Source organism: Natator depressus, chromosome 6 (assembly GCF_965152275.1).
Source record: "Natator depressus isolate rNatDep1 chromosome 6, rNatDep2.hap1, whole genome shotgun sequence".
In the NCBI taxonomy this organism is placed as follows: domain Eukaryota; kingdom Metazoa; phylum Chordata; order Testudines; family Cheloniidae; genus Natator; species Natator depressus.
This window is the reverse complement of record NC_134239.1, coordinates 361,890-374,060: the sequence shown is the minus strand read 5'-3', so window position 1 is coordinate 374,060 and position 12,171 is coordinate 361,890. Positions and strand designations below refer to the sequence as shown.

General features: G+C 66.1%; 1 protein-coding gene across 1 annotated transcript in view; it reads left to right on the top strand.

Annotated features, from left to right (window-relative positions):
• The first annotated feature begins 125 nt into the window (after window positions 1–125).
• The window catches only part of LAT (linker for activation of T cells), a 14,888-nt gene continuing 2,842 nt past the window's right edge, over window positions 126–12,171 (top strand). Inside the window, 9 exon segments of the mRNA XM_074956708.1 lie at window positions 126–338; window positions 7,503–7,631; window positions 7,961–8,021; window positions 8,023–8,040; window positions 8,308–8,360; window positions 8,569–8,632; window positions 10,283–10,344; window positions 10,985–11,011; window positions 11,300–11,366. Of these exon segments, the coding sequence (XP_074812809.1) occupies window positions 7,508–7,631; window positions 7,961–8,021; window positions 8,023–8,040; window positions 8,308–8,360; window positions 8,569–8,632; window positions 10,283–10,344; window positions 10,985–11,011; window positions 11,300–11,366 (476 nt within the window). The 5' untranslated portion in view covers window positions 126–338; window positions 7,503–7,507.

Here is a 12,171-nt window from a genome sequence, read left to right as displayed (position 1 = left end):
CTGCTGGTGGTCTCTGTCCCGGGGGACAGAAAATCCTGGCCGCGCTGCCGGACCCTGCTCCCCCCTGGGAGGGCACTTGCCCCCCACTCCACCCCCCTACCCTGGGTGTGAGCTCTGCTCCTCGCTGAGCCACTCGCCCCCTTGCACAAGAGCGTGAGCCCTCGTGCCCCTGTGGGGGGGCCCCTCCCGAGCCTCACACACCTGCCGCTCACTCAGCACTACGACTTCCTGCCGGGAGCTCATTGCCCGCCGCAGCTTCTCTGCCGGGGGGAGAGCGCGAGCAGCGCGGTGTGGGTGGTAGCCCTGGAGGAGCCAGCACCGGACGCGCCACGGCCCAGGTAGGTGCCGGCCCCCCCCCGCCCGGCCTGGCTGCAGCCACCGGAAGCCGGACGTGGCGTCTGTCCCCCGGGGCCGGCCAGATGCACAGCCTCTCCCCTCCGCCCCCGGCTGCCAGTGTCACCCTGCCATCGGGGTGACCCTACCGAGCGCTGGATTTGGGGCTGGGGCCCTCTCGGGGGGCCGGGCGAGGTCCCTGGACTGCGGGGTCTCCAGCCCATCCTGTGCTTGGCCCCCTGCCTGTGAAATCCCCCCCTTCTCCTGCTGGGGAGTGGGAGGGGGGCCGCTCAGCTCCCCCAGATCTCCAGTGCCTGGCCCAGACCCATGGCGCTATTCCCCAGACCCCGCACGGCCACTCCCGGAAACGGGGGGCTGTGGCCCCCCAGCTGGGGCTCCTGCCTGTGACCCCTACAGGGACAGCGGTGGGGGCGAGCGCTCAGTGGGGGCCTTGGGCGCGGCCGGAGATGGGGCCTGGCCCGGGGCCCGCTGGGGGCTCCGCAGAGGAGGCCACGAAGGGGTCAGTGGTGACCCTGGGGGCTGCCCGGAGCAGCAGTGTCGCCGTGGGGCGCGGTGGGGCTGGGCACCGGGGGGCAGCGTCTCCAGGGTGCGCCGCGCCCCCGATACCATCTCGGCTTTTCCTGTTTTGCTGCCTGAGCAGCGCGAGCTCCATCCCGCGGGGCGTTGGCGTGACCGCGGCGCCCCCCTCAGGCCGCCAGCGTGCGGCCAGGCCCACGCGGAGCCGGCTGGTCGCTCAACCGTGCCGTGGGGCTGGGGCCCCTCAACCCCCCACCCACAGCCCCGTTTAGCCCTGGGCTCCCCCCGGCCCCCACACCTCTCCGGCACCCCTCAACCCCGACCCACAGCCCCCGTTAGCCCTGGGCTCCCCCACTGCCCCCCCACACCCTCTCCAGCACCCCTCAACCCCGACCTACAGCCCCGTTAGCCCTGGGCTCCCCCACTGCCCCCCACACCTCTCCGGCGCCCCTCAACCCCGACCCACAGCCCCCGTTAGCCCTGGGCTCCCCCACTGCCCCCCCACACCTCTCCAGCACCCCTCAACCCGACCTACAGCCCCGTTAGCCCTGGGCTCCCCCACTGACCCCCCACACCTCTCCAGTGCCCCTCAACCCCCACCCACAGCCCCCGTTAGCCCCGGCTCCCCACTGCCCCCCCACACCTCTCCGGCGCCCCTCAACCCCGACCCACAGCCCCGTTAGCCCTGGGCTCCCCCACTGACCCCCCACACCTCTCCAGTGCCCCTCAACCCCGACCCACAGCCCCGTTAGCCCTGGGCTCCCCCACTGCCCCCCCACACCTCTCCAGCACCCCTCAACCCCGACCTACAGCCCCGTTAGCCCTGGGCTCCCCCACTGACCCCCACACCTCTCCAGTGCCCCTCAACCCCCACCCACAGCCCCGTTAGCCCCGGCTCCCCCACTGCCCCCCCACACCTCTCCGGCGCCCCTCAACCCCGACCCACAGCCCCGTTAGCCCTGGGCTCCCCCACTGACCCCCCACACCTCTCCAGTGCCCCTCAACCCCGACCCACAGCCCCGTTAGCCCTGGGCTCCCCCACTGCCCCCCCACACCTCTCCAGCACCCCTCAACCCCGACCTACAGCCCCGTTAGCCCTGGGCTCCCCCACTGACCCCCCACACCTCTCCAGTGCCCCTCAACCCCCACCCACAGGCCCCGTTAGCCCCGGCTCCCCCACTGCCCCCCCACACCTCTCCCGGCGCCCCTCAACCCCGACCCACAGCCCCGTTAGCCCTGGGCTCCCCCACTGAACCCCCCACACCTCTCCAGTGCCCCTCAACCCCGACCCACAGCCCCGTTAGCCCTGGGCTCCCCACTGCCCCCCACACCTCTCCAGTGCCCCTCAACCCCGACCTACAGCCCTGTTAGCCCTGGGCTCCCCCACTGACCCCCCACACCTCTCCAGCACCCCTCAACCCCGACCCACAGCCCCGTTAGCCCTGGGCTCCCCACTGCCCCCCACACCTCTCCAGTGCCCCTCAACCCCGACCCACAGCCCCGTTAGCCCTGGGCTCCCCCACTGCCCCCCCACACCTCTCCAGCACCCTCAACCCCGACCCACAGCCCCGTTAGCCCTGGGCTCCCCACTGCCCCCCCACACCTCTCCAGCACCCCTCAACCCCGACCCACAGCCCCGTTAGCCCTGGGCTCCCCACTGCCCCCCACACCTCTCCCAGCACCCCTCAACCCCGACCCACAGCCCCGTTAGCCCTGGGCTCCCCCACTGCCCCCCACATCTCTCCGGCGCCCCTCAACCCCCACCCACAGCCCCGTTAGCCCCGGCTCCCCCACTGCCCCCCCACACCTCTCCGGCGCCCCTCAACCCCGACCCACAGCCCCGTTAGCCCTGGGCTCCCCCACTGCCCCCCACACCTCTCCAGTGCCCCTCAACCCCGACCCACAGCCCCGTTAGCCCCGGCTCCCCCACTGCCCCCCCACACCTCTCCAGTGCCCCTCAACCCCCACCCACAGCCCCGTTAGCCCTGGGCTCCCCCACTGCCCCCCCACACCTCTCCGGCGGTCCTCAACCCCGACCCACAGCCCCGTTAGCCCCGGCTCCCCCACTGCCCCCCCCACCTCTCCGGCGCCCCTCAACCCCGACCCACAGCCCTGTTAGCCCTGGGCTCCCCACTGCCCCCCACACCTCTCCAGTGCCCCTCAACCCGACCCACAGCCCCCGTTAGCCCTAGGTTCCCCCACTGCCCCCCCACACCTCTCTGATGCCCGCCAACCCTGACCCACAGCCCCCGTTAGCCCCGGCTCCCCCACTGCCCCCCACACTCTCCAGTGCCCCTCAACCCCGACCCACAGCCCCCGTTAGCCCCGGCTCCCCCACTGCCCCCCCACACCTCTCTGATGCCCGCCAACCCTGACCCAGAGCCCCTGTTAGCCCTGGGCTCCACCGGTGCTCCTCAACCCCGACCCACAGCCCCCTGTTAACCCTGGGCTCTCCCCCACCCGTGCTGGCACCCCTCAATTGTGACCTTGACGGGGCCCCCCCATCTTGTTCTCCAGCTCCCCCCGCCACCCGCTGGTTCCTCTCCAGTGAGTTCCCAAGCGCTGCCGGTTTCCGACCCTAACCGACCCGGTGGTTTGTGGTCGCCCCTTGGCCACGCTCCAGGGCTCATGCTGCCCCGGCCAGGGCCTGTTTGCAGGAGCCAGGCTAGCAGGGGCTGCCTGGATGGGGGCCTGGCGGGGGGGGGGGGTGCGTCCAGCCCTGTGCAGGGCTGTGTCCCTCTAACACAGGGGGACTGGGACAGGAGCAGGATGGGGGTTGTGACTGGGAGCCAGGACTCCTGGGTTCTGTCCTGTTTGAGGGTGGGGGGGTCTAGTGGGTTAGAGTAGGGGGGCTAGGAGCCAGGACTCCTGGGTTCTGTCTCCAGCTCTGGGAGGGGAGTGGGGTCCAGTGGTTTGGGGGTGGGGGGGCTAGGAGCCAGGACTCCTGGGTTCTGTCTCCAGCTCTGGGAGGGGAGTGGGGCCCAGTGGTGGGCGGGGGGGGGGGCAGGCTGGGAGCCAGGACTCCTGGGTTCTGTCCCCAGCTCTCCTGTGTGACTTGGGGCTGGTCCCTGCCCCCGGTGGAGTGTTAGTTTCCTTTCTCACCCTTTGTGTGTTTGGGCTGCGAGCGCTGTGGGGCCGGGACTGTCTCTTCCTCTGTGTCTGGGCAGCACCCGAACTCATGGGCCTTTGATCTGGGCAGAGGGGGAGGAGCCCAGGGAGTTTGGGTCGGTCCTACCATAATAAGGCACAAGAAGAGAGGCGTGACCCCGGCGTGTGTGGGGATGGTGCAGGCGGCCGGCACCCGGGGCAGCGGGAGCCTGGCAGGCCCCGGGGTCTCTGGCGCAGGGGCCTGGCCTGCGTGTGAGCTGGGCCCCGCTGCGGCTGCGTTGCCGGGAGCTCGGGGCAGGCCCCAGCCGCGGCTCCCTGGGGGCGGCAGCTGCAGCGAGAGCCGGGCGCTGCTGGGGTGGAAACCGCAGCTGCAGAGACGGAGCTGAGCAGCGCCCCGAGCCGGCAGCCCGGTCCCTCCACCCACCTGCTGCAGCAGCAGATCCGGCCTCCCCCACCCTGGTGACTCACCCTCCCCCCCCACAACCCCCCCAGGACCGGCGGGATCCAGCCCCGCCATCGGCCCAGCCTGGGACCCAGCGCGCTGGGCGCTGCACATACCCCGTGAGAGACGGGCCCAGCAATGGCAGGCTTGATGGCCAAGGGCCTGGTGCAGATCCCACAGTCCGGCAACAGCAGAGTCAGAGATGAAACCCAGGAGTCCTGGCTCTCGCCTCCCCCCCCCCAACCCACCAGGCCCCACTCCCCTCCCAGAGCCGGGAGAGAACCCAGGAGTCCTGGCTCCCAGCCCCCCTGCTCCAACCCACCAGGCCCGCTCCCCTCCCAGAGCCGGGAGAGAACCCAGGAGTCTGGAGAGAGCCCCATGCACGGCTACAAACTAAGGAGCGAGTGGCTAGGCAGCAGTTCTGCAGAAAAGGACCTGGGGGTGACAGTGGACGAGAAGCTGGATACGAGTCAGCAGTGTGCCTTGTTGCCAAGAAGGCCAGTGGCATTTTGGGGTGTATAAGTAGGGGCATAGCGAGCAGATCGAGGGACGTGATCGTTCCCCTCTATTCGACATTGGTGAGGCCTCATCTGGAGTACTGTGTCCAGTTTTGGGCCCCACACTACAAGAAGGACGTGGAGAAATTGGAGAGAGTCCAGCGAAGGGCAACAAAAATGATTAGGGGTCTGGAACACATGACTTATGAGGAGAGGCTGAGGGAACTGGGATTGTTTAGTCTGCAGAAGAGAAGAATGAGGGGGGATTTGATAGCTGCTTCTAACTACCTGAAAGGGGGTTCCAAGGATGATGGACCTAGGACTGTTCTCAGTAGTAGCAGATGACAGAACAAAGAGTAATGGTCTCAAGTTGCAGTGGGGGAGGTCTAGGTTGGATATTAGGAAACACTTTTTCACGAGGAGTGTGGTGAAACGCTGGAATGCGCTACCTAGGGAGGTTTCAGAGTAACAGCCGTGTTAGTCTGTATTTGCAAAAAGAACAGGAGGACTTGTGGCACCTTAGAGACTAACCAATTTATTTGAGCATAAGCTTTCGTGAGCTACAGCTCACTTCATCGGATGCATACTGTGGAAAATACAGAAGACGTTTTTATACACACAAAGCATGAAAAAATGGGTGTTTATCACTACAAAAGGTTTTCTCTCCCCCCACCCCACTCTCCTGCTGGTAATAGCTTATCTAAAGTCTCTAAGGTGCCACAAGTACTCCTTTTCTTTTTTCTTTTTACGAATACAGACTAACACGGCTGTTACTCTGAAACCTCTCCTTACAATGTGTATGATAATCAAGGTGGGCCATTTCCAGCACAAATCCAGGGTTTATCTCCTTCCTTTGAGGTTTTTAAGGCCCGGCTTGACAAAGCCCTGGCTGGGATGATTTAGTTGGGGATCGGTCCTGCTTTGAGCGGGGGGGGGGACTAAATGACCTCCCGAGGTCCCTTCCAACCCTCATCTTCTATGAGTCCTGGCTCCCAGACCCGACCGCCCTGCTCCAACCCACCAGGCCCCACTCCCCTCCCCGAGCTGGAAGAGAACCCAGGAGTCCTGGCTCCCCTCCCCCTGCCCCCAGGTGCGATGGAGGCCGTCTCTCTGGCCGGGGTCCCCCCCAACCTCCTTGTCACGGAGTGTGGGGAGTCCAGGCCCTGCACCCCTCTTCCTGGGATTCACTGTGACTCTCAGCCAGCCAGTAAAACAGAAGGTTTATTGGACCCCAAAACAGAGCTTGTGGGTACACCCAGGACCCCTCAGTCAAGTCCTTCTGGGGGAGCAGGGAGCTTAGACCCCAGCCCTGGGGTTCCCTGTGTTCCTCCACCCAGCCCAAACTGAAACTAAACCCACCCAGCAGGTTCCCTGCTGCAGCCTCCGTCCACATTCCCGGGCAGAGGTGTCACCTCCCCCTCCCCCTCCTGGCTCAGGTGACAGGCTCTCAGGTCTCCCGTCCCCAGGGCCACATTCCCAGGTCAACACTCCCAGGGGGTTAACCACCCCCTGAAACCGTCTCTCTCTGAATCTTCAGCACGCCTGGTCCCCATCAATCCCCCTTCGTTTTACTGCTCCCCACTCACTTACTGCAGGAAGCGCCATCCACGGGGTGCAGTACATCCCACCTCTGCCACCAGTTGTCACGGGGTCCCCGGGCGATGCTCTGGAGCTGCTCCCCGGGAAGCCAGTCAGGACTCTGGGGCAGTCTCCTCTCGGGGAGCAGCCTGTCTGCAGGACACACAGCTCACACAGCTTCCACCTTCCTGGGTCTGACCTCGGAGCATTCAGCCTCCTCTGCCCCCCGTGCGCTTCCCACAGCGAGTCCGCTCAGGCAGGGGTCCTGGGGGAGCCAGAGGGTCCTGCCCCCCAACTCCACAGTCAGACGTGACTCTCAGCAGCCAGTAAAACAGAAGGTTTATTAGACGACAGGATCATGGTCTAACACCGAGCTTGTAGGTGCAGAGAACAGGACCCCTCAGCCGGGTCCATTTTGGGGGGCAATGAGCCAGACAACCACGTCTGCCCTTCACTCCATGTCCCAGCCAGCCCCAAACTGAAATCCCTCCAGCCCCTCCTCCTCTGGGCTTTGTCCCTTTCCTGGGCCAGGAGGGCACCTGATTCCTTTGTTCTCCAGCCCTTTAGCTCTCACCTTGCAGGGGGGAAGGGCCCAGGCCATCAGTGGCCAGGAAACAGGGTGTCGGCCATTCTCTGTGTCCAGACCCCTGCACACACCTGCTCTCTAGGGCTCTGCAATGATCATACACCCTTAGCCCCCCACCTAGAGACTTAAGAACTGCATAGGGGAAACTGAGGCACCCCCACACTATTCAGAGGAACCATTACGAACAGTCCCACTTCGTCACACTCCTCTCCCTCTCTCCCCCCCGGTGCGATGGAGGCCGTCTCTCTGGCCGGGGTCCCCCCCAACCTCCTCTCCCCCTCTCCCCTCCCAGGTGCGATGGAGGCCGTCTCTCTGGCTGGGGTCCCCCCCAACCTCCTCTCCCCCTCTCCCCCCCCCAGGTGCGATGGAGGCTGTCTCTGGCCGGGGTCCCCCCCAACCTCCTCTCCCCTCTCCCCCCCAGGTGCGATGGAGGCCGTCTCTCTGGCCGGGGTGCTCTGGGCTTTCGTGCTGGTTCTCCCGGCAGTGCTGGCCACGGCGCTCTGCATCGGCTGCAGGGACACCGGCTCCCCTGGTAAGTCCAGCTCCAGGCTGCCCCAGCTCCAGCCAGGGGGGCAGCGTGGCATTCACCCCAATGCGCAAGGGGACCCAGCACCTGCCCCCCCATGCCTTGCTGCCCCCCCAGGTACCCCCACCCCAGCTCCCCTGAGCGATCCCCTGACACACACCCTGCTCCCCCCAAGAGCCACCCCCACAAACACCCTGCTTCCCCCAGGGACATCCCCACACCTTCCTCCCCCCCCGCAACATACACCCTGCTCCCCACCCCCGACCCCACACCAGCCCCCTCCCCCATGCTGGGCTACCATGGGGGGTCCTGTCCCCTCAATCTCTCCCATCCCCGGGAGCAGAGTGGACAGACCCCCCTGCCCCCACCCCTAACGCTGCGCCCTGCTCTCTCGCCAGCCCACGGTGCCCAGGCGTGGGGACTACGAGTACAAGTGAGTCTGTCCCCGTGTCTGTCTGTCTGTCGCACAGCGAGGGGGCTGCCAAGCAGGGGATTGGGGTTCCCTGGGGGAGGTGCGAAGGGTGGGGGAAGGTGGGGTGTGGTCTTAAAGGCTGGGATTGGACAGAGGGCAGGGGGACTGGGCATGTGGGGGCTCCCTTGGGGTGAGTTGGGGGGGCTGGTGGGATCCCTGGGGGTATCTGGCAGGTGCTGAGGTGGGGACCTTGTCTGGCTCTAATGGTGTCTCCTCTGCCCCCCATAGACCCCCACCTTGTGTTCCCCCCAACAGCTTCATGGTGCTGACCCGAGCCAACTGTGAGTACCCCCCATGCACCCCACCCTGTACCTCTGTCACCCCTCATTCCCTTGCACCCCATCCCCTATTCCCCACCCCCACACTGTACTCCCTGCTCCCCCATCTCCTGCCATGTGCCCTGCTGCACCTCCACACCCCGGAACCCCCATCTTCCCACCCCACTGCCCCCAGTCAGGCCACTGTCCTGTCTGCCTGTGTCCTCCCCAGATCCCTCCAGGAACCAGATCAAACAGCAACCGGTGGCTCCCGCTGAGCAGTTCCTGTCCATCCCGTGAGTACCCCAGTGACCCCCCCTTCCTGCCCTGCCCCCACCCCCGGGACACCCCCACCCTGAGCCGTTCCCGTCCATCCCGGGAGTACCCCAGCGAGCCCCCTTCCTGCCCTGCGCCCACCCCTGGGACACCCCCCACCCTGAGCCGTTCCCGTCCATCCCGGGAGTACCCCAGCGAGCCCCCTTCCTGCTCTGCCCCCACCCCTGGGACACCCCCCACCTGAGCCGTTCCCGTCCATCCCGGGAGTACCCCAGTGACCCCCCTTCCTGCCCTGCCCCACCCCCGGGACACCCCACCCTGAGCCGTTCCTGTCCATCCCGGGAGTACCCCAGCGAGCCCCCTTCCTGCTCTGCCCCCACCCCTGGGACACCCCCCACCCTGAGCTGTTCCCGTCCATCCCGTGAGTACCCCAGTGACCCCCCTTCCTGCCCTGCCCCCACCCCCGGGACACCCCCACCCTGAGCTGTTCCCGTCCATCCCGTGAGTACCCCAGTGACCCCCCCTTCCTGCCCTGCTCCCACCCCCGGGACACCCCCACCCTGAGCCGTTCCCGTCCATCCCGGGAGTACCCCAGTGACCCCCCCTTCCTGCCCTGCCCCCACCCCTGGGACACCCCCCCCGAGCCGTTCCTGTCCATCCCGTGAGTACCCCAGCGACCCCCCCTTCCTGCCCTGCCCCCCACCTTGAGCAGTTCCTGTACATTGCTGAGTTCCCCCCACCCCTTGGAGCTGACCCCTGATCCCTGCCCAGAACCCGTGGGCTCCCCCAGTGCCCCATAAGTCCACCGCAGAGGCCTTAGCTACCTCAGGCCCAGTCTCTGGGGCTGGTGGGCACCGGCCGGGCCCCACAGACACTGCTCAGGGGGTGGGGGGGCGCTGCGGTCACCTTGCTGTGGTGTGTCAGCAATGGATACGTCAGGGCGTGTGTTGGTGCAAGCGTGTCAGAGCATGTCAGGGCGTGTGCGGGTGTCACAGAGCCACAGGATCAGGGCTACGGCCCCCAGCTTTGGAACAGACCCCCGGGGTCCCACTCTTCCTCCAGGGTGAGCCCGCGGCTTCCCCCTGCCCTGCCCGCAAGTCCCCCTGATCCGGAGCCCGGGTTCCTGTGGGACTGGTCGCGGCCCAGCCCTCGGGTAGCCCAGAGAGAAGCAGGTTAAAGTTGCAGAGACCCCCTGGCTCCATCCTGAGGGATCAGCGACTCCAACCTGCCACCCCCCGGCCAACACGTACCAACCCCGCCTGGCCCCCTCTGTCCTCTGAACTCCCCAGCGGGGCACGCCTGGCTGGCTTTCAGGGGGCTGGGGGGCAAGACACAATCGTTAGCAAATATCCCGGTGATTGGATTTGCCATTGTGCTCCATGGACCTGGCCCAAACCCGAGACAGCTGGATGCCCCTCATCTGCATCGCTGGTCCTCTGCAGAGAGCACAGGCCACTTCCCCCCCCACTCGTGAACAATGCATCCGGGGAAACTGAGGCACACACAGTATTCACCCAAAATCTCGCAGAAAATTCCTCTCCGTCTGGGGGGCATGGTAGGCGTGTGCTCTGCATGGGGCAGGCATGTTGGGGATGGCAGGGGTGTCCTTGTGCTGGATGGTGGGGCTCAGGGCTGGCCTGTCCCTCCTGATCCAGCCCCCCCATTTCCAGGCGATCCCCACAGGCACCCCAGAGCCGCCAAGTCTCCTTCACCAGGACAGAGACCGACAACGGTGAGTGTGGGGGGCTGGCGGGGAGAGAGAAATGGGGACGTACAGACAGAAACACAGGGAGACAGACAGGGGATGGATGGATGGGTGGACAGGCGGAGGGCTGGGGCAGGGACGGGATAGTCATGATGGACAGACAGATGGACAGGGGATGGGTAGATGGGGGAATGGATGGACAGTTCGGGGGACAGGCGGATGGCTGGGGGGCCAGGCAGATGGGGGATGGACGGGTGGACAGCTGGGGGTGATGGGCAGACGGCTGGGGGGGATGGACGGCTGGGGGGATGGACAGACGGGATAGTCATGATGGACAGACGGAAGGACAGCTGGGGGGACGGACGGACGGGATAGCAGTGATGGACAGACAGATGGACGGGGGGACAGGCGGACAGGGGTGGATGGACGGCTCGGGGGATGGACAGACGGGATAGCAGTGATGGACAGACAGATGGACGGGGGGACAGGCGGACAGGGGGTGGATGGACGGCTGGGGGGATGGTCAGACGGGATAGCAGTGATGGACAGACAGATGGACGGGGAGGATGGAGGAGTGGGGAGTGACGGGCAGAGATATGGGGAGGGGGGAGGAGGGGTCGCTGGTCTTTGGGGGTGACGGACACATTTCTCTCTCCTCCCCCTCCAGACAGCGTCCCCAGCTACGAGAACGAGGGTGAGTCTGGACACCCACCGGTTAGCGTTTGGGGGTTTAGGGGTCAGTGTCAGAACCACTGCCAGGTTGTGGGGCAGGAGGGTGCGAGGGGGGGTGGGGTGGGCAGAGATTGGGGGCGGGAGAGGTGGTGGGAGGGGTGGAGTGGGCAGAGGGTGGGGGCAGGAGGGGGGAAGGGGTGGGTGGGCAGAGGCTGGGGGCAGGCGGGAGGGGAAGGGGGCAGGGGGAGAAGGGGGCAGAGCAGCCGGTGCCCCCCCCATGCTAACCCCCCTCTCCGTGTCTCGGTTGCAGAGCGACCCCGTGGGGATGACGACGACGACAATGACTATAACAACGAGCTCTACATCACCGGCTACGTGTACGGGCCATGGGGGGCAGTGGGGGCTGGGGGTGGGGGGAAGATGGGCGGGGAGATGGGGGGCAGGGGAGATGGGGCGGGAGGCCTGCGGGGACAGGCCACGATGTGGCAGGGCTGGGGGTGGCACTGGGTCCAAGCCTGGGGGTCATGGATGGGAGCTGTGACAGGTTGCCCCCCCTTCCGGGGTGCCCCCTGATGTACTGGGGTCCCACTGAGCCCCCCGGTTCCACCCGCCTGGGCTCCCTCGCCCTGTCTTTCAGTTCCATGGACTGGCTTCTTCCACAGCCAGCTCATGGGCTGCTCTTTGTCTGGCTTCTTCCGCTCCCTGGTCTCTCTGCCGCTGTCTCTTGTGCAGCTCCGCGCTTTCATCTGCCTGGAAGCTGCAGAGCTCCAGCTTGGTGGTAACTTCACTGTCACTCGCTTTCCTGTCCCTACTTCCTTCCCGAAATAAGCAAACCGAAAATAACTAACCAGGAACCACTTTGTCTGTTCTCCACTTAAAACTCACCGAAACTCACCACCAGTGTCTGGGCGCAATCGGCTATGGACATGGCCCTGCTTGCTGCACCACGGTGACAGGTGCTCCCCCCTTCTGGGGTGCCACCTGATATACTGGGGTCCCACTGAGTCCCCGGTTCCAGCCATCTGGCTCCCTTTCCCTGCCCTGCTGAGCCAGGCCCTCAAGCCCCCTCCAACCCACACACGGGTAGGGACGCACCCAGCGGCAGGAAGACACAGACGCTGAAATCAGCTCTGTGTGGGAAGACTCAGCTCGGGAATTGCCCAGCGCTTCAAGTGCAAAACC